The following is a 23118-nucleotide window of genomic DNA, read 5'->3' as shown; positions in this document are numbered from 1 at the left end:
CCCTACAAACCACATTAAATTATAAAAATATCAAGAACCTAACTGCACAAAATTTATTATCTCAGTTTAAGAGAAGAGTTAAGTATTAGTTACCTATTAGTTACCTGTCCTTTCAGAAAAGCTGGAGAAGAGTAGAACTGAAAAAACTGTCTATAGATACTGAATCTAAAAGTAACATAACACTGGAAAAGTTGCAGATGTACCTCAAAGCGATTAGTTCCTCTAGAATTACTTTGCTTAATAGCTAAGTATCTAATTCAAAAAGCAATACAACAGGTATTAGTGATCTCTCTTTTTAGTCAACCGAAAAAAACACAACCATTTTTAAATTATTATATTGATCTTTATATAGTAAGCTCTTTTATAATTGATAAGCATGTAGCTTGTGTATCTAAGCACGTAGTTTAGATACCTAATCTCTCTAAAAGTCACTGTTCCTAATTAATAGAGGGAACAAATAGAGATGCAAAGAAAAACCTAGAATAACAAGAATATAATAGATTAGCATTTCCAGAACTTTTTAACTTCTATTGCTGGGAAATTTGTTCAGTGCAACAAAAAAGATGGGCATGCTGTATTTCTAATATTTGTCATCACAAATTGGGCAAGGTACTATCTTTAAAGATTTCAGGATGCTTTCTTGCAACAGGTGGGACTTTTATCATTCTGAGTAGGCTACCAGCCACAAGCACGTGTCAAGAGAAAAGATGGTGGTCGTACCAGTTGTGGCTGTAGTCCAGGAGACCCATTATTCAGAAATATGAGAGTGCTTCACTGCATAGACACATTTTTTCAAAAACTGCTGCAAGAAGAAACCCACATGTTACCTGCTCCTCTTGTCACTCTCAGAATGTTTGTGACCAGAGTGCTCTGTTAAGACAGAGCTCTGATGCAAAGGTTCACTCCCCACTGTCCTGGGTAGAGAACATCCCAATCATTCCTGACCACACAGATGCACAACCTCCCCCAGGACAAACAGATGCAGCATTAGGACAAACAGATGCAGCATTCTCAACACAAATATTTGCTACAAGAATACCCTAATGTTTCAGTCCATTAACCAACCTGCTGTGGCAGCTGGTGTACAGTCTCATTTTTAATTAGGCACCCTTACTCATTAATTAGTCTCAGAACACTGAGCAGTGGAACCCCGCATGATGCCACTGGGACAAAAAATATTACTATTCCTAGTGCTAACTTAATATCCTTTGGTATTGCTGCAAATAACAAGCTTGATTAATTTTCTACTCAAACTCAAATAGCCTTCCTGTCTAAGTAATTCTCCTAATCCACAGCGAAACTGTTTCAACTCAACAGTTTCACACAAATAAATGAAAATCCCACAAAAACGGCATCAAGGCATCAATTTCAAAGTTTAATGCATTTAATCCTATTTGCATAGACACAGAACCTCATCTGTAACCTCCTCCACTTTCCATTTACTAATGATGTAAGCAAAGTAGCAATGAAAACAGAAAAAGCTAAGTAAATATTAAGTATGAAGCAAAGCAGCAAATACCTTTTCTTATTTCAACAGTTTTGGTAATTTCAAAGTGCACAGAGTAAATATATTTCTACATTAGGTTTACATGAAAGTTGATTTCATTCCTTTGAGATCAGTTTGCAAATAGATGCACTAAGGAAAACAGACTGTACTTAAAGCAGATGATGAAACTTCAACTATGGTATTTGCTATTTTTAGTTACCTTTTAACCTAACATTTAACCTAAGTTTTGGACAAGAGATCACTATTACCCATTTGGGAGAGGAGATGATACAAACATCCATTTGTAGGCCTTCTTACAGTCCTACCACTATAAGAAAGTTTGTTCTGAGACAGTGCTTATCATAATGAAATACAGCTGTTAAAGAATTTCAAATTCTAATTTCCATTGTAGCTTTTCCACCCACCACAAGGAAACAGAGACAAATAGCAGCGATGCTGAGACTTCCACAGGCTGAAGCCAGGAAGCTTCTGAAGAAAAAACCACACCAGGAAAACAGTCTGGCTCCTAAAAAGTACTGAAAACTTGTCAAAAAAACAGTTTGTTGTCACTAACCAAGAGAAACCTAAGATAGGCAGGCATGACTTTGTAGCCAGCATCCCTTGTCCTTCCATTCAGTTACTGTTTGTGGTATTTTTTCAGCAAACAAGTGCAAAAGTTTAATTTTGTATCAGGGCCTGTAAAACTTGTTCACCTGAAAGGTCTCTGGAAATCTGAAACCCTAATGTGCAATTTATTTATTTTTTTCTTTTTTGCATTACAAAGAGAGGAATTATCTTTTAGCAATCAGAAATAATAATATGGGTCCAAACAAAAATTATAAACTATACATCTTAGCTCTAAACTGCTCAGGTTTTATCCAGCCCAAAGAACACATTTGTTCTGCCTTCTGCAGCAATGGAATGCATTTTCCTGTAATTGGTCCCTACTGCAGGAGGATTGTATCTGTGTCCTCTGGGCCACAATTTCAAGTTTTTATATTACTGAGATAAAATGTTTTTCTGGTATGGCATTATATAATCTCCAAATCAATGCCTCTCATATTTGCTTCAGACTTTGCAAGGATTCTAAGGAATTTCACTCTGCTGTAGAGTAGTTTGAGGTGTTACTGCTCCAGTGACAAAACACCATTCACAGTCGGCAGACAAAGCTGTTTTTTGGCCAACACTGCTGAGGCCTGTTCTGGGCACATGCTCATACTACCAAAGGAAATTATGACAACAAATAATATTAGTTTTGATTCTGTTGCAAGTCATTTGGAAGGACAGCCATTTTTCTTTAAGACCTTTGACTCAAAATGAGCATCTATCTCAAAAATGGGTATTCACATTCCTATGCAAACTTTCATTGCTTCTGAGCAACACACCACCACCATCTACTTTAGCTGAAACCATTATTTTTGCTGATCGTATTTTAAAACCCAATAATAATACATTTAAAACAAGTTGGTTTTTCTTAAACAGAAGCAGCAGAAGCATTTACAAGAAGTCTGTCTATGCTGTTAGAGAAACACCTCATTTCGTAATGGAAATCAGATTGTATACTGAAAGACTTAAATATATAATTTCTTTATAAAAATAAATTCTACTCTAAAAATGGTCCATCCAAAAGTTTTAAAACTCCAGATTTTTAAAGACTGCCCTAATACTCTGTGATTGATTCTCTGCTTTCATCATTTTACTTAAGCAACTACACAATCCTGCCAAGTTGTCTACATTTAGCTGGTATCTGGGGCTAAACTCTGGCAGTTGCTTTACTACCTGATGACCTGCCCAGCCAAGAAGGGGAATTAGGAAAAAGGAGAGGAGGTTGAAATGAAAACAGATTTAATGAAATAGCAAAACTAATACAAACACAAAGTATACAAAGTTATACTAAGCCCAGTCCTCAGGAGAAGAAGCTCTCCCCTCTCATCAAGCCTTACCTTTTATAATGAGTGTGATGTTTATGGTATGGGATACACCTGGTAGTCAGCTCACTCAAAAGCTGTTTATGGCCTACCCTCCATGGCTGGTCTATGATTGTATCCCAGGAAAACCAGGATACAGGTGGTACTTTATAAACTTAAAAAAAGGGACTTGAGTTGAAGTTCTTTCAAGAGTAATCAGTAACAGTACTATAAAACAGGCTAGTCTGTAACACACTGAGAAAATTGAAAGAAGCCTACAAGTTCAGCAGTGAGAACACATGAGAACAACAAAAGCAAAATGCTAATAATAGGCAGAGTAAGATGTAATAAATAAAATATCTGTCCCAATTCAGACACAATGAAGTGTTCTGCAGCTTTATTACTGCTGTTAAGTGACAGCATATTTTCTAACAACTTACACATCAACAGTGCCTGCCACCTCTTTGGAAAAGGATAGCATGGGTAAGAGCAGCAGAGTAGAGCAAGGTGGAGTATTAACTACTGCTGAAGACGTTTACCAGTGATCTCCACTGTAAACAGGGTAAACTCTGGCTTGCCACTAGTCAGCTTATCGGAGCTCAAAATGTATTTCGTCATGGGAAAAACCCACCTGAGTCTATTGAGAGGAACTAGTGAAGCTGAACATGAAATAATGTCAAGTAGGCAGGGGAAAAAACTGTCAATGAAGTGCCCCTAGCTTGTGTATGGTTTTCTACTATCTTCTTTTAACAAATGGATCTGACATGCTTTTACAAAAGCACTATACACTAGTACTAATATCAATCCTTCATGATCAACACAAGTAGATTTTTCGCACTCTGATTTTCATTTGCGTTTTCCTTAAATATATATATATATTTCTATAAAAATATAATTACAAATAAGTAATTTTCTCTTCTGGTGTATCTTTTATTTTCCCTTTTCTTTACCGTGCCATGTGCAGCTAGGTCAAAAGCCCATGGCACACATGCCATGAAGGCAAATTTTGATTGTCATACAGTACAGATTTACATACGTGTCAGAAATGAAGCAGCTGCCAAATCACAACTCCTACACTCTAAAATTCTATGCAAGACCTACTATTGTGCTCCAGTCAAAATTTCTGAGAGGCTCATGGTAATCACCAAGCAGGAGCTCAGCAGGAGACATAAGATAGAGCAAGATGTGCTTGTCAAAAAGCACATACTTGTGAGAGCAGAAGTATTTCTGTCTTCCCTCTTGGAACTCCAAACCCAGCTAGAGATGGAAAATGTATCAGCATGTGAATGCTCTGATATGGGAAAAGAAACAGTTCATTAGATCATTCTTGACAAACTGCTGACCTCCAGTGCAAAGGACACACCTTTTGGAGAAAATAAGTATGGCATTGATTTTTCTAAATAAAACAGAGGGTTTATTTTGCTTTCTGTGCTGAATCGAAACACTAAAACAAGCCCCAAATCACGCGCTCCTACAGAACACCCTGAACAAAACACTCCTCTAACTGAAAAATACTGCAGTAGATTTCAGAGCTCTGCATACAGATGGGTGTATATATATATATAGTATAACATGCATACCAGATCTGTTAAGTGATGTGAATAATAGTTGGCCCACCTAACGTGCTATTTCTGCACAAACCACGTGCCACGAACGCAGAACAACAAATGCGTCTGTATCGTGGTTCCTACAGTAAATTAAACACTGAGATTGTTACCATGCAGTTCATCACAAGGAACATGTTTTTGGCTTGCCAACAATACTATTCTCCTCCACTAGCAAGCACAGTTTCACCACCAATTAACCAGTAACACAACAGTAGTTTTCAAGATCCAGCTTTTAAATATATTTATCTCTTTCCCAGAAGAGACAGTCGTAAATTAGGTATCATATGTTTGACACTAACAATTCCAGCCATCAGGTTCACCTTTTAAGCTATGATAATAAAGTAACAATTTTCAAGATTTGTTCCTCAACTAGGCTTCTGAAATTTTCTTCTGAGAAAAAGTCCTTTAGCTCTCATATCCAAAGAAATCAAAGACATCAAAGATTATTTTAAAGCCAAGCCTCATTCAAGAAAACTAGCCAGCATTCCATACCTTACTGGTAATCATAATAACTACTACAATTCTCTCTAGCATTTTGCTGGAGTGTTACACAGTTTAGCCATATTATTTCGCTCAACAGACAAAAAAAGTGCCAACTGAACCTACATAAACTTACTTTCTTACAAATCCCTGGGTGCAGAGATTTTCCTAGTCATTTCCAAGCACCCTCTCCTCATTGAGGTCTTCCTAACTGCAGGTAGGGCTGGACGACCAGAAAGGGGAGAGGGGCAGGGTGCTGGGGGAACAGGCTGTTAAGGAGGAGCTGGAACAACGAGCTAGGAGATGGAGCAGTGTAAGAGAGGGTGTTCTGAAAGAGCTTCAAGGAGTGAGGCAGTCACTGGGAGCTGTTGAAGGGAGAGAGCTGTACCAGGGGGAGCTGTTTGAGGAGATAAGCAGGTAGCGGGTCATGTTTTCAGACATTGCTACCACCTCCTACTTCTTGTCTCTCAGCACAGGCAGAGCACCATCACCTCTAACCACCTAGGAGTGTCTGACAGAAATATGCTCAGGAATGCATACCTTCCCAGAATACACTATTAAAATGGGCAAGACACATACAAAACTGTCCAGCTTCCAGAAGGAAGCCTAAACAAAAGAGAAACATTACACAGAACGACCAAAATACACGGAGACAATGAATCTACGTAAAAATATGCATCAACTTAAAGAATCTATCTGAAAGCTAGACATCTGATGGGAAGAAAAAATAATTACAGAAAAAATAAAGTATATGTTGTTGGAAATAACAACAACAACAAAAAAAATCGATTCTCCTTTTTCATACAGGAGAAGCAAGTGAATGATCACTAATACCCAAATAACTCTGATATTTAACCTGAATATTATTATTTACACACGCAACATAACACTACAACAGTTTTTAGTAGGATTCAGAGAATAATACACACCTTCCTCTTTCTAAAATAGCTTAATTATCATTACCAACAGACCACAATGAAAGAAGTTCTGTTCACAGTCATAAATATCAGATAATAATTAATTTTAAAATTTAGCTGACCAGTTTTTCTGGAGCACCCAATATTAACTATTCCTAAAAATGGGCCTTAGCTTTGTTTTGGCATAGACTCTCTCCTGCTCATTTTTTTTTTCATGAATCCTTGCATGTCATGTATGCCAAATGATATGATCACCAGCAATTCATAATCAGACTATAGTAGAAATGTTGTGATTTCAGAATAAAAGTGGTTTACTTCAGAAAATAACTGAGTTTGCACAAATGCTTCAGGTCAGAAAAGGATTTAATCTTTTAATCCGTAAGAGTGTAGATTTCACATTAAATACTGTATACAGCATCATCTAAAACATACATCACTGAAATATTTCTATCATGAAAAAGCCCAGTGTGGCAAGGTATTTTTAAGGCATGGGGCTCCAGCACCAAGGGAAGGCTTGCATTTTAGAAGTTTTCCACTTCCTCCTCTGCTGTGAAACAAACATCTTCCCCACTTTTGGAAAGCAAGAGCAAAATAATGGAGGTGGTTTTGATGCAACATACAGCTGACAGATGTCCTGTGAATGGTTTCCAAGGAAAATAAAGCCCAACTACAACGTCAAAAATAAAAATTTACACTATCAAAATATCCTTCTTCATTAGCAGAGGAAAAAGAAGGCCAGATCTCAACTCTGGGAACTTTACAAACATAGCAGGTAGATCAAATTAAGAGGAAAAGTATCAAAAATAAAATGATGCTATGAAAGGAAACTTGTACTAACAACATCTACCCCAGACCTTTTGTATGGACACGATTCATTCCCTAGATAACAAATCCAAGGGTTTGTATGAGCAACATAAAATAGGATCTTTGTCCTTTTCTGCCACTACAACCATTTTTGATCCTTCTGTTTTTCTCAGAGTGCATGGCTACCCAGCAGTGGCAAGAATTTTAGAACCCCAAATGGTCAGTTTACTTCCTGACACTGCAGTTCTTGCTACTGCAACACAATGGTTCCTAACCTTTCAATCACAGCTATAAGCAGTCTGGAAAATCTATGCAGACAACTTCTTGTAATGTCTACTGACTGTACTGATGACTTTAGGATACAGAATGGGAAGAGATTCCCAACAAGATTCTGCTGTCAAATCACCCTTGCAGCAAGGAGACTGGTTTCCTGCTAGATAAAAATGTTTTTAACATTCTTTTAAAAATATACAACAAAACAAGAAATACTCAACTGTGTGGGGTTTTGTTTGCTTTTCTCATTTGTTGATTTTTTTTTTTTTTAACTAAAACCTAGAAAATTAAGGCATACAGAGAATGGAAACTACTGAAAAAACAAAGCAATTAATATACGTTTATGGAAAAAAAAACCTAGACACATTGAATGACAAGCTGACGTGGTTATTATCACAGCAGGTGAATAGAAAGCTAAATGTCAAGCTTTACTACAGACACAGGTCAGCAATTTCTGTTGTTGATGCCATTCAGCAGGCACCCAAGGCAGGAGGGTAAAGTCACCTAAGCAGTTTCAGTTTCTTAAAACAAGTCAAACTGCTTCACTCTTTCTGCTCCTTTGCCATGGAATGGTACTGCTGTTCAGTGGAATTTATTTTAACCACAGGGAAAAAAAAAACAGACCAAGACCAAACCAAGGAAAAAATAAAAAAAAACCCCACTTACCATTGTGATGAGAACTCTGTATTTATCCAGCATTGCCTGGTTGTCGTGGCATCCTGCCAGCAACTGCCAAACCTCTGCCCTTAGTGCTTCAGGAACTCCACTTTTCACCAGGGTAGATAATCCATTTGGTCTCACAACAAGATTACTGTGCCTGAGAAACAGACAATCATTTGTCTATTATACTTCAAGTGTGAGAGTAGACATCAAGATTAAAAAAACAACCACAACTTTTTAATCTTTCCAAGGTTATTTTGAAAAGCAGAGTCAGCAGCTAGCAACATAAAATTCTGTTCCACTGGCTACACTAATTAGTATTTGTCAGATGGAAAGCAAAAAGTCTGCAAGGATTTACAATAGGAACCAGTGGCAAAATGTGGTGGAACCCAAATTCTCTAGATTTGGAGAAATCAATGAAAATTAGAACAACAAACAGTTGTAGAAACTGAACTAAACTGGCTAATGAATAATAATTTTAATTGAAAGGGAAAGCTATGTCAGCTGTGCAGACAATTCAATTTACATGTTTGTTCAACATACATTTTTAGCTTAGGTTAAGTACAGGAAATTAAAAATAACCTAAGCTGCACAGAGAAATAAAGTTTATAAAACCAATAAAAGCCAATTTTAAGAGTACTAACATGAAGACTGAAGTTCCAGTATTACACTTAATGCCAAGAGTATGCTGCAAGTCCTACAAAGCAGTAACACTTGCACATACCTTGGTCAAACCCCACCATTTCAAGTAAATCTGCCTGTCAGTCTGAGCTGGCATTTTACTGTCTGTTTGCACACTCAAGAAATGCAGGAAGACAATTACAGGAGGACTTTTTTACCTTTCCAACGTTGCATAATTAATCCTACAAAAGTTGGTATATGCAACTAAGTAAAGGGTGTATTAAGACAGGTTGAATACAAAAGATGTGTTTCTCAAAGCCAGTAAGTCCCAGAGCCCATAGATTTAGAGTGAAACAACTGCACATGCACAGTACTGCAGAGCTTTCACTCTCAGACCTTTAAAAATCCTTTTTGAGATAATAGTGGTGACTGATCTAGATGAAACCTTGATTTGACTTATTATGGCAATTTTCATAGCAATGCAGCAGGACTACATGATTGACTCTGTTCTCTCTGATGTAGGAAGTGCTTTGCTCTGCTCTTGTTTTGACCATTCTAATGCTTTTCAACTCTACTGGTAAGTGAATACTGAGAGTGGCAGTTCAGCCAAACACTAGCAAGCTGTGATTAAATTAAATAACCTGCAATTTTACCCTCCATTATAAGTAAATGTTTAGAGTAGTCATTCTTTGAAACAGATCATTAAGATGATAAAAGGTGCTCCAAGTAAATTTCTTTTTCCCATACTCTCAGGATAATATCCCCATTTTTCCAAATGACTTAAGAATTAAAAAAAGGAGCGTAATTATATAATGCCCTTATTATTTTATGCACCATAGTTCTTTTAAATTTTAAATGTGTAGCATAGCCAAAGAAATTTCAAATGTCATCATTCAGTTAGCCAAATTAAAATCCATGTAGTCATTTTTCTCTTTTTCAGTGCATTTTGCAACAAGTCAATATCTTGTGATGGGAAAATGCTAGAAAGAGAAAACAATAACCATTGAAATATTGAAAGGACTAGGCACTCTAAGAGGTTACAGGATTATGAAATGTACCCTCAGGAATAAATAAATAAATAAAGCACACCAGAAGCTTACAGCTCAAGTTGTGTGAAAATGAAGCATTCATAGAACACTTCACATCAGATTATTTTGGTTACTACATTGATTTGGTCATATGTATTATATATGAAACACAAGGGTCTTCTCTGAAGACTCAGCAAGCACATTAAATAAAATGACCAGCTAAAAAGATGCATTCCCATTGATACTTAACAGGGAATTTTTCAGCAACACCAAGAAAACAATACAAATAGTTTATGGCAACAACTACAAGATGCACATTCTGTGCTGTAACATCATCCTTGCTACTGAACATACTCACAACTGAGAATTAAGCATGCTACAGTAAACTAGATTTCCCTGGATTTGTCATATATTTATAGTTTTACTGTAGAAGTAATAATTTAGCAACATTAGTCCATGTAGTAAAGTATAACTCTGAAACTTTAACAGACACCTTCACCGTTTCTGAATGTTTGCTTGGGAAACAGCTTTATCATTAATGATCCTTGCTGTGTATTCCACAATAATGAACAAGCACATACTTTTCCTTACATTCCTAGATACTTTCTGACATCTGCTTGGCCAGACTCTAACAGAAACAAGCTTAAAATAAAAGCTTGTCTTGCTTTAGTCTTATCCTTTAGCATGTGGAAAAAAGAATGGGTCATAAATGGATGCTGACATCATTACTTTTACATTACATGTAATTCTCTTGCACAAAGACACAGTTTTAAAACATCAAAGAGCAAGGACACAGAGCAGGGATGCACAGACTGTGCTCCAACTTGACAAATACTTCTGATCAAAGACCACTATTGACCATTACTAGATTTAAAAAAAACCCACACGAAGAGTTAAGTACTCAGCTAAACTAGCTCAGCTTGCAAGAACAACTTTAATGCTGAGGATGCAGTAAATAATAAATAACATAAATTAAAAGATATCCCATTACTTTGCAACTGTTTAATATATAGTTTTGCTAAACTATGTTACTCTTATTCCTGTTTATATGTTTGAAGGAGACTCTTTGAGCAATGCTTTTGCTGAGTCAGTCCACCAGGTTACAGTGACATTTTAATAAAATGACAAGGAGAAATGAAGTGCAAGAAACTGTTCATCTAAGAGACAAATGAGCACAGCAGTTCTCCAAATGGAAATGTTAATTTTTGTTTACTTTTTTTTACAAGTGTATTGATATTCCACTAGCATATGCTGCAGTTTTCAACATGCGTGAAAAATTAATTTTGATCTATTTTTAGTTTTCAAATTTTTAACATTTTAACCTGTTACCCTTTCCAAGTTTTGTTCTCAAAATGTAATATAACACTACTCAGGAATTCAAGTATTTTATACACTGGAATTTATATCAAAGGGTAATATGCTGAGACACTCCTAAAGAAAATATTGGCTACTGCTAGTCTTCAAGCTGGCTGGGATATCCCACTTCTCATCCCATTGTTAAATCATTTTATCTAAGGTGTTTTAATTAGTAAATTATTCCCTGAGTTAAGTTTATAAATTATGTCAGGATTTCAAAATAGGTTATACCAAAAGTCTTAAAAAGTTATGTCTTATCGAATAGTACTCTTGAGGAACCTGAAGAAATAGTTGGTTACATGAAACTTGAGAGAATGGTCTGTGGGCAGTTCTTTACTTCAGGATGCTTATCCCCAGGATTTCAGATACTTGTCACGGGCAAAATGAAAACCAGAAGAATTCACTGATGGATGAATTAAGAAAAAAATAATAATAAAAAAGTAGCATCTTCCAATGCAGATTGAAACAAACCTGCCACACAGTTCTTCAAGGACTCAGGATAGCATCCTTCATTGGCCTAGGGGTGGCAGATAGAAAATTGCAAACAATTTATGAACTCTCTCTTGGGATGACCTTTAGAACAGGCTTTGCGAAGTTCTCAACAGCTCAGGAGTGGATCTGTTTACACCCTTTTCAGGTGAAGAAATCACAACTGTCTACACTTTTTTACTCAGCATTTTGTTAATCATTCAGAGGGTCCATAACCAGGATATCTGTATAATTGTTCAATTCAGTATTTGTGCTTTTCCCAAAAGATCTTTCATTAAGTCCAAAAATTTGCATGACAAAATAGTTAAAACCAAGCAGGAGATCAGGGCTCAGCAGAAAAGGGTTCCACTATGCCAAATAAAATAATGTGATGTTGCATTTAGCAACTTTTGCATGAGATCTCCATTAAAGATCAGGTCAGTAGCAGGAAGTTATGCTTCTCCAAAGCTACAAAGTGGCCAAGTAAAGGGGGGAATTGCCCAAAGCATTCCTTAAAATGTTTTTCAGCTCTTCTTGGAGTTAGGATAAGGAAACTGCCAATTCTAGATTAAGGGTCTCTGATTATTTTTGTGCCAGGCAACAGAAGCTATTACTTACAAAGGGAAAACCAAGTAAGTGGTTCTGGCATTTGTTAATAGTGTGAGGTCTCTCAGAGGAAGCAAATACAGACTTTTCCTGTCTTGGCAAAATATGTGCTGCTACTGAAGCACTTAATTAAACCACAGAAATAACATGTTGAGAACATACGCTGGGCTTACAGATATTTTTTACTCTCCAACAGAAATAGTTTCAGTGAGGAACCCAAGCTTTTTAGTATTCCTTTTCAAGTGCTTACATACAGCACATTAAGCAAAAAGGAAAAAAAAAAAAGGTGCTTCTAAACAAATCAATAACTGCACGTCAGGTAGCACAAAGGGATAAGATAGGACAGACTGGTGTTGCTCTGTCTTTTCTATCTTACCACTGAGAAGCACAAAATTTCATGAGAGCTTAACACCCAGCCCAAATGAACACTGGCGGCCTTAAAGTTCTTGTTGGAAGACTCACCTGCAGTGTGAGCACACACAAACACTACATGAAACTAGGGCTTTTGCAGACACCGTGAGAGAGATTTGTTAAATAATTGTCATAGCTCAAACCAGGACAGAGTTAAAATAGAATGATTTACCAGTCCCTTTTAAACTAGGTTTAAAAAACACATTTCAATGTGTTCAATTTTTGGGGGCTTTGGCAGCATAAGCTGATGAATTTAAACCTCCTGCACAATAACATATAGTCTCACAAAACAAATAAAAGGGTTATTATTTAAAATCTAAATTTAAGAAATGAAGCATTACCATTTCCCCAGTAATTCTCCCCAGGAATACAAAATCTTCTCAGGACAATCCTTTGACACATCACCAGTGCCACTGGAGAGTTCATTATCACTCTCTGCAAAAAAAAAAAAAAAAAAAAAAGGAAAAAGAAAAAGAAAAAAGACAAAAGAAGAAAACAAAAGCATGCATAGATTTACCAAAGAGAACAGACATTAAAGAAGCATACATATAGGTCTCAGACAAATTCTTCTCACGTATCACTTTGAAAACCACAAAAAGACATAGAAAATATTAGTGGAACTGTAAAGAATGTTTAGCAGACTTGACAAAACAAGTGTATTACTAAAGTTAACATGAAGTTTAAGGGAACAAGATTAAGGAATAATTCACAGCACTGTTACAGGAAAAAGGGCTGGGATCTAGAATAGCACCATGTGAGAGAAGATGCAAGGCTGTCAACTATCCATTTAATGAATTTTCACAATGCAATACTATCTAAAAGTCACATCCACTCCAGACTTTGCATAAAACAAACTCTTTTAAAGCATAGTAGATAACGCTGCTTCATTACACTCCATCCCTTACATGACATTCTGCTCTTCTGTGGTGCTCTGCTCTCAAGAAGCCTTCTCAGAGCCATGAACCAATTTTTTTTTACTGGAACAAGCCCATGGAAAAGCATCAAAAAGAACACTGTGACATTAAAGTTCATATTGCTTGTAAAAGAATCACACAGACACAGAACCACACGGAATTGTCACAGTTGGAAAGGATCTCCAAGATCACCGAGTCCAACCATCAACTCAAAACAAAAACGACACCACAAAACCACAACCTTGACCACTATAACATGTCCTGAAGTACCAAATCTACACAGATTTTTAATACCTCCAGGGATGGTGACTCCACCACCTCCCTGGGCAGATTGCTTCAGTGCCTGATCACTCTTTCAGTATAGAAATTCTTCCTAATATCCAATTCAAGCCTCCCCCTGCTGCAACCTTCTGACATTCCCTCTAGTCCTATCTTTATTTCCTTAGGAGAAGAGACCAACACCGACCTTCCTACAACCTCCTTTCAGGTACTTGTAGAGGGCAATGAGGTCTCCACTCAGCCTCCTTTTCTTCAGACTAAACAACTCCAGTTCCCTCAGCTGCTTCTTGTATGACTTGTTCTCTAGACCCTTCACCATCTTAGTAGCTCTCCTCTGGACACACTCCAGCACCTCAGTGTTCTTTTTATGGTGAGGGGCCCGGAATCAAACACAACATTGGAGCTGCAGCCTCACCAGTGCCAAATACAGGGGCACAATCACTTCCCTCCTCCTGCTGACCAAGCTCTTAAGTGTTAAGAATAAAATGCTTATGGAGGGATGTGTATCATTACATGACTAACACACAAAACCAGAAGGGATGTGAGCCTGGGACACTATGCTCAAGTAACTATCCCATTTTCAAGTGTCTATGCAGCTGTCCACAGTAAGCTGAACAGTGTCTCTTTAGAGCACCTCCTTACTGGAACATGGGTTTGCAGCTATTTTTATGTTTTCCAGTTTTATCTGAATAATACACTGCTAAAAAATTAACATGAGTATAATTTCAACACCACCAAACATTAACAGGGCTCCAAGTCTCAGCACCTTTACTACAAAACACAGTCTAAAAAGAGATGCAGCAAAAGGCCCATTACCCTCAGAGGCCTTGGAAGCTATGGACAGTGTAGATGTCTGAGGTTGCTCTTTCCTATGCACTGAGATGTCTCAAGAAGCTGAAGTAAAACAGAAGAGAAGAACTCGTCTGCTCCCAAAATCCCTCTTCAACACAGCACAGTCACATTTGCTTGCTGACCTAGTATCTTTAATTCCTTCCCCTCCAACTTTATGTAGACAACTGCAGTAGTTTAGGTAGAAGAGGATCTTCAGTACTTGTCCAATTACAGTCTCAAGGCTTCATCTCTGTCATTCTCACTTCAATTACACATTCCTAATTTAGTCTCAGCAATCGTCAAATACAAGCCATTAATGAAAATATCATCAACGCTTGAAATTGACAATGAACTGTGAGGACAAAGAGAGCATATATGGCATTTCAAGGTTAACAGCAAAAAAGCTGTCCTGAAATCTCTTTGCATTTCAATTTGAACATTAGTGAAACCCTTTAGCTTGGAACCTGTTTGTACAGCTTTACAGGCCGCAAAACACAAGACCAACCTGCATTTAAATACTTCCCCTTAGAATTTTAAAAAACATTTAAAAATTCACCCACACTCATAAATCCACAGGAAATTTTGTTTTAATGTTTCCCAATCTTTTGCATACGTTCACTAGATCTAAAGATGGAAATACAATACCACTATAAAGGATTTCCCAGGAATCAAAGGAACACATTGAGTTCCAGTGGAAGGAATGTATCTTTTATTTTGAAATTACTGAAAATTTTGCAAAGGCAAACCTCCTCACTTAGAACCCAGGCCTGGTAATAACTAAAGAAGTCAAGTTAACACAATTAAATGCATTACATGATTTAGATTCTCTCCTTTTCTGATTTGCATAACATAATTAAAAAGATCAATTAGAGATGCAGCCCATGGAAACAAGGAAAAAAAATTTGAGGACACCTTCTCTACATCGAGTACATTGGCCAGAGACACAAGGTATGTATCAGAAACACAGGTACATAGACAAAGAATCTCAACCTGGCTTACCAGAAATTTATCATTAACCATAATTTCAGAAAGGTTCTAAACATTCAAGGTAAAGGAAGACAATCTGGAACAAAATTCTGAAAGTAGATTTTAATCACTTTGGAAAGACTGGAGCTACAATGCATCTCTACAAGAACTACTGGTGAAAATATAAACAAACAAATCTTGCAGTCTCAAATAAAATCTGATAAAGATGAATAAAATAAATTCCCAACCAGACCAAAACACTTAAAAATGAAGGTACACTGAATACTTCCAGGAACAAAACACACTAGCTGTTATCTGATCCACAGCTGAGCTTGCCAAGGAATAATAACATCAGTCAAAAAAACCAAACCTCTTCTGTTCTCACTACACTCGTATTCTACGCAAAATTCTTCGAAGTTCTTAAGGAGATCAGTGTTACACAGCATACGTATTCCAGCAAGACCTATCACAAAGCTACAGTGCTTCAGCCCTGAAAATTCTTTCATCTGCAAGGCTTAACAGTATTTGGAATGTATTATTCAGTTATATGTCAGAAAATCATGGGCCTTAATTAGAAATGCCATATGCTCCCTTTCAAAAGACACTAGCGTCAAACTTCAAAATAGAACAGGGCAAAGGAGAGAGAAAAAACAGCTTTAAAAATCTCTACTTTGTTTCCACTCTAAAAATTATTTACATATTCTAACCTGTGTAAGCACTTAGGTATAAATTAAGAGGAGGGGAAGAGGCCGTGGGAGGGATATTTCAGTGTAGGTGTTCTTCTCTGCAGTGTAGTTTTATACATTATTTTCCACATTCTATAGCATAGTCTAAGCCAGCAGCTGTAGTCAGAGTGTGATTTTAGCCACCCTTATTCTGCAGAGAATGCCACATATTCCTTCCCTTGCACGTATTCTGTACTTCTCCCTTCCACCTTTATTTGCCCTGGCCTCTCAGAGCCCATCAACTGGACAATAAAACTTAGGCCTCATCAGAACAGCTGGATGGGAGAGGGTCCAAGGGAGCAAACCTGAGGAGCTGGGTTGTAAATGTGTGCACACACAAACAGCCTTTAAGAACACTTACAAATAACAGTAAGTCTCTCAGGTTTTTTGTTTGTTTTGCAATGTGATTCACTCACTTGGTGGATGCCTCATGAACCTGAATTCAGTCTCTGTTTAAAGCAAGCCAGAAGGACTGCACTTGCACTGCAAGAATCGCTCTGCGTGGCATCAGCACAGAGCCACAGAACACTATGGCTAGAAGAAACCTCTGGAGATCATCCAGTCTGCCCTCTGACTTCAGCAGCTCTAGTTAGATCAAGTCACTCAGGAACCTGAGCAGGAGGGTAAGACTGAACACCTTTCAGAAGACTGTAGAAACTCTCCATACAACCTGTTTCACTACTTGACTATGCTTACGGCTTAAAAACGAACTAATCCAACAAAAATGTCCTTTCCTCTAAACAGAATTTCCTGGGTTCCACCTTGTGTCTGACATCTTTTGCCTCTCAGCCTGCTGTTGTGCACCTCTGACACAACTCTGGCTCCATCTTCTCTGAATCCTCCGATGCAGTATCTGTAGACAGCAACAAGATTCTCCTCTGCACATTTTCTTCTCCAGCCTGAACCAAATCTAGCTTCCTTAACCCCTCACTGTACATCCTGTGCTCCTACCATTTGGCACTAGACTCCATCTAGTACAGCCCAGGGCCTTTTTTGACACTACACTGCTGACTCACTTTCAATTTTTTGCCTGCTGGGATCTCCAGGCACTTTTCTGCAAATGTCACTTTTTATCTGGCTAGTGTCCAGCCTGTCTTGTCACACAGGGTTATTCTATAGTGGATACAGGACCTTGCACTTGCCTTTGTTGAACTTCGTGAGGTTTCTGCCAGTGCCTTTTTCCAGCCTGTCCAGGTCCCTGTGAGTAGGAGCCCTGCACTCCAGCATTATCGACCACTCCTCCCCTTTTGCTTGTCCGCAAACCTGCCGAGGGTGCACTCTGTCCCATCACGCAGGGATGATGATTAATCAAGACATTTAACAGCATTGATCCCAATACTGATCCCTGAAAGATAACACTATGTGCTGGCTGCCAGTTGGACTTTGCACCATTGATCCGTTCATCCCAGCAGTCCAGCCAACCTTCCAACAACATTATTTTTCACTTATCCAGTCATATCTCATTGATTTAATAATAAGGACACTATGGGACATGGTGTTAAAAGTCTCTGCTAAAATCAAGGTATACAGCATCCACTGCCCTCCTATGTCCACAGCACTGGTCAACTTGTCACAAAAAATAATGAGGTTGGTCACAATGACTTGCCCTTCATAAACAAGGTTATTTGAACAGCCAGAACAGATTTGTCCTTCACGTGTTTAGAAACCACTTTTGGCAATATTTTCTCCATAACCAGTCCCATGGACTGAGGCCGGACTGACCTGCATCTTCCTTCTTACCCAAGGACATTTGCTTTTCTTCTTTTAGACATTTGCCATTTACATAAGATAAATCTGGAAGTCTGCACAGATAACACACCTGGGTTTGGGGAGGGTCTCTGGATGACAGATTTTGTGTACAGTCTGTTTTGTTAGTCTACCTATAGACAAACAAACATGTAAAGAGTGGTTTCTTTCAAAAACCTGTACAAACATTCAAGAACTAAAAAAGAATTAACCTAATTGAAAAGATTGGCAGCCTATAGGATAAATATAATTTTGTGCCTGCTCCATTTATAAAGACTTGTTACATAAATGATTCATTATATGAGCTGATTATTCAGAATAGGGCACAAACAGTTGTATTTTAAGTGGCCCAGCACTAACATTTGTTATGTAATGATAGTCTATTGACTACACTCAATTATAACTTCCCACCCTCCTCTAAAAACCAGACTCCAACTTGCAGAAGCACAATCATTGGCATGAAAAACCTCTTGGAGCTTTAGCAGCACCTTTAGCAACATAAATTATGGCCCCTTATTATTCTCTGATAATTTGGAAAATGTTTCCCATAGTGTGCCATCTCTGAGGTAGCAGAGGCTCCTCTTTGGAATTAGCCTGAAATCCTGGTTTTAGCAAACAAAGAAAGCTTCAGAATTGCAACAACCACCTTTGATATGAAACAGCAATAAAGTTATTTTGAGTTGGGGGTGCACATGTGGGTTTTTCCTTTTGTTTGATTTTCATAATAAAGGATTTGTAGATGACACAGAAGACCACCCTAAGCAGTACAACGGCTGCACACACTGGGGGCATTGTATAACCACAGGAGGTTTTGACCATCTCCCAACACAGCGAGTGATTTAGACAAGCCTTTCAAGACAGCTCCACTAGATTATCCACCTCCTTACTTCCTGACCTTGTCTAGAGAGAACACAGATCTTGATCATACAGAGCCCTGCAGATACTTGTCTAACCTAACCCTGCAAACCTCCACTTACCTCCCTAAACAGTTATTTCTTTTTTTCATTCCAAATTTATTCTTGGACTGTACTCTCAGTTCATACTTAATTTTTTCAACCCGCAATTTATACCAATTGCTTTTTCCTCCTAAACAGAACTGACAGGGAAAACAATTTTTGCACATCCCACTTCCAAAAAATCTTTTTGTCTTTATTCTTTCTTCCCTAAAAACCTCTCTATCTTTCTTCTAAGGAAAACATTCTCCACTAATTTCTGAATTTTCTTCCTCCAGCTGGTCTATATATTTTCTTGATAAGCAATTGTGAAGGACCAGAAATACTGAGGCATGAACAATTCAAAACAGAAAAATAGCACACAGAGTAACTCTTTATTATAAACAAAGATCACACAAACAAAAAAAAGCACACACAGACAGGAAATCTTGGTCTCTTCTTCCTCCTCATTTATTTTGATAGTGCAAGGCTTTAGACCCACAAATACGGAGCATGGAGCACCCCCAGAGAACAATTCTCTAGTGTTCACAGCAGCACGGGCAAGCTGTGCAAAGATTGCAACTAGATAACTGTGAGGAAACCAACTTCTTTTGCATTTTACTTCAATTTTTTTCCTTTAAACAACACTCCCCTTTCATCCACACTTCACACCCATTATATAGCTCCGGAGCTACTTTTCCATCAGATTCCATTCTCCTTAAAGAAATCTACCGGATCACCAGAAATAAGACAAGACCTTAGAAGTCAAATTCATTTGGCAGTTAACAAAAAAGACAAGGCAGAAAAATATACTGTCAATTCAGAGAGCTCAAGCATAAAAGTAAATGTGAAGCACACCCTAAAATTAGTAGATATGCATGAACATAGCAGATACAAAGGAACAGGTGGTATTTGAGCACTGATGTGAAGCAGAAAAAAGAATTTTTAATGAGTTTTAATTGAGAAGCTGTTACAAGTGAAATACAGAGTAGGTGGAACGGAAAAAGAATATAGTTGGAGCAGCCTGAAGGAGAGGGAAATCAGGTCATGAAGATAGGTGGGAATAGAACTGAAGTACTTTTAAAAAATGGGAAGTTTGATTTTTATGTAGGAGAAGAGAAAAACGAAGGGGGAGCTGAGGTTGGCAGCATATTATCAGGGCAACAAGATACAGATATTACTGATATAGAATCATTCCATACATAGTAGATAAAAGAGGATCATGAGAAAGGCCACTAAAAAAGCAAGTTTCCATTTTTAAGGTAGCAGGAAATTACAGAGCAGGAACTATAGTTTTAGGAGGAAAAACAAGAGTGAAACAAAGTTCAGGTCATGAAATTATGTAAGTTAGATTTTTCAGAAAGGTCCAACTTCTTGGTGCATTATAAAATATTTTGATGAAGACAAAATTATTTCAAAAATAATATATTTATGACATTACAATCCACAAACAACAACAAAAAAGACTTGTAAAGGTGAACAAAGAAGATTTGCATTGAATTCTGCTCACAAGAATCTTCAGTTTATCTGTAAGCTACATAATTGACTTGAAGAAAAATGAATGTAGGAGCTACTGAAGCACATAAAACAAGAGTATAAAGAAAAAAGATGCCAGTTCTTCACTGAAAGCAATAGCAAAAAGATAGCATTTATATTCTTATTTCCTTTTTCGAGTTGTAAGATACACAATTAGAATCATTCAAGCAAAAGCTAATGCTGACAAATCTCAAAATCCTTAACTGGAAATCTGGACCCCAAAGAACCCTACTTTTGAAAACACTGAAAGATGGTGGAACAGCATGGGATTAGATGATGTCTGTCTTTACTCACTGCATATGCTAATGGTTTTCACACACATTATGAGGAAGTCTCAGGAAAATCTCTCAAAGGACCCACACTTCTACTTTGAAACAATCCTGTTGGTTGTGTGAAGTGGCGAGGCAAACCCACTTTTTAATACAACAAAAAATTCTGCATTTGAAAACATCTTAGTTCTATGTCATATAGGCTTGACAAAAACCCTGCGTTACTGTCATATTAAACAAGAATAATTAAAAAAACAAAAACAAAACAAGCCAAAACAAAAAGACCCACCAAAAAAAAAAAAATCTTTACTGTGGATCCAAATCTGAGTGTGTAAACATGTGGAAAGAGATGAGTCTGCCCTCATGCAGTGAATCTGCAAGTGGGCCACCATGACATACATGTAGTAATGCTTAAAGCTGAATAAGAGAGTGGAGAGTAAGAGTGGAGAAAAATTACCACTTCAGTTCAGTAGTTTTGCTCCCACACATATGACAAAGCCAACTAAGTTCTGCACAGTGGAGGTATTCTTGTAAATATAAACATCTTCCACATGTACTCTGCTGTCTGAGAACTGTCAGCTTTGAGAAGATGCAAGAAAATGAAATGTAAGAGGCTGTGACAATTCTAAGGCAATGCAAACCTTTACTCTGTGTTAGCAATTTACAAATTTGTAATTTAGAATCTAATGCCATATTTAATACAACCAAATGCAAAAAAAAAAAGTATTAAAAAACCAACATTATAAACAAAAAAAATTTATATCACCTGGCATTTATTTAAAGTGCCAAGGCAGTATTCAAGGCACTTTGATTATTAAGTACTCGGACATAATAAAATACTGGAAAGCTAATGGCCAAAATCTCACTTAACAATTCTTAGTAAAAAGTTGGGGGAACTGTTTATAGAGAAAAGTCTCTTTAAACATCTTTATATAAGGATCACAATACCATGGCACTCATGGGTGAAACCTGAGAAGATCCTCTAGCAATAAGAAGTCCTAAGCCCTAACAAGCCAACAGGTCTGCAAATACTTTTTCAAATAACTTTCAAAGTACCATACCATTTATTGGCAGACAAGAGAAAGACAACCATTACTGAAATAAAGCATCCAAAACATTCAAAATAATTTGCAGCAGCTTCCAGGTAAGATGTAAATAACAATTTATGCTTTTATATTACTGAAAACTGCTTATCTTGTAGCACTGTCTGAAGTGGGTTTATGTAAGCTATTAATAAAGGATTTAAATCAAAGAAACAGATTTCACCTATGTACCCAAGGAACTGTAAGATCTCTTAAATTGAAAGTAATTGTTCCCATTATTCTGCAATAATAAACCAAAATCATAGACAGATTCCTCAGTGGTATTCATGAACTGCAGGACAAAATTACAGAATTATGTATTGCCTTGAACTTCACAAAATCAGTGTAAGCAACAGATTTTACCAAAGAAAGAATCCCTACCTACAATGTGTTCCCAGACACACCTTACAGGAGTGTCTTGTGGACAATGGAAAAGAAAAGGGGAATATAAAAGCTCAGAGTTAGGTCACACTCACTTCTTGAGGGCCCAGCCTCCAAACCTAGCTTGCAAGGAAACTTCAACAGCAACGGGCTTACAGGACAGGAAAGAACCTGCACCCTGGCTAGGTGACCTGGTGACCTTCCCTGTACTTCTGTCTCCTTGTAAACCTGCAACAGAAAGAACCCTGGAATTCCCCAATTTTTCGTTCCATTTACCACCCCTGCAACTCCATTAAATACTTCTGTAAGTAAGTGCTGTAAATCCAAAACATTTCAAATACTTGCCATTAACAGAAAGGCCATACTTGCTTGAACAAATTTAAATACCACTGTAGCTATCAGCAAGAACTGCCATCACCCAGGGCAGATTTAAAAAATACAGTCTTCTGCACTCAGGTTTGGGATTTTTTTATGCACTAAGGAAGAGATTGCATTCTTTCTGGCAGCACAATAATAGCTACAGAAGTTAACTGAGTTCATTTAGTCTGTGATTCTGATTTTTCTTAATGACAAAAATCAACCTGTAAAGCATGAAAATAATCCCACTGATTTTAAAACTCGTACCTTACTAAACTACAGCAAAGGTTCTTGTCTGAAGACAGTCACTAGCCAAATGACCTCGTGAATTCAAGGTTTGTAGTTTTACTTCATACAGAAGCAGAAAGATTCCAAAACCAATGTAATTAATATTGTTTAGGACCCACCAACATTACTCTGCATTGGATTATTATAACAAGCAGTTCCTATTAATTACGTAAGGCTATTTTAATTTG

The 23118-nt window shown here is 37.3% G+C and overlaps 1 protein-coding gene across 1 annotated transcript in view; it reads right to left on the bottom strand.

Annotated features, from left to right (window-relative positions):
* Positions 1-23118, bottom strand: part of RABGAP1L (RAB GTPase activating protein 1-like) — a 225654-nt gene that overhangs the window by 179272 nt on the left and 23264 nt on the right. Inside the window, exons 11-12 of the mRNA XM_009994658.1 lie at positions 12966-13059; positions 8141-8291 (exon numbers count right to left, since the gene is read on the bottom strand). Coding sequence (XP_009992960.1) covers positions 8141-8291; positions 12966-13059 — 245 coding nt within the window. The remainder of the gene's footprint in view (positions 1-8140; positions 8292-12965; positions 13060-23118) is intronic.

The sequence above is a fragment of the Chaetura pelagica genome, unplaced genomic scaffold (assembly GCF_000747805.2).
Source record: "Chaetura pelagica isolate M959 unplaced genomic scaffold, ChaPel_1.0 scaffold363, whole genome shotgun sequence".
Taxonomy (NCBI): domain Eukaryota; kingdom Metazoa; phylum Chordata; class Aves; order Apodiformes; family Apodidae; genus Chaetura; species Chaetura pelagica.
Note: the sequence above shows the minus strand (reverse complement) of the source record. Positions and strands in the feature narration are given on the sequence as shown.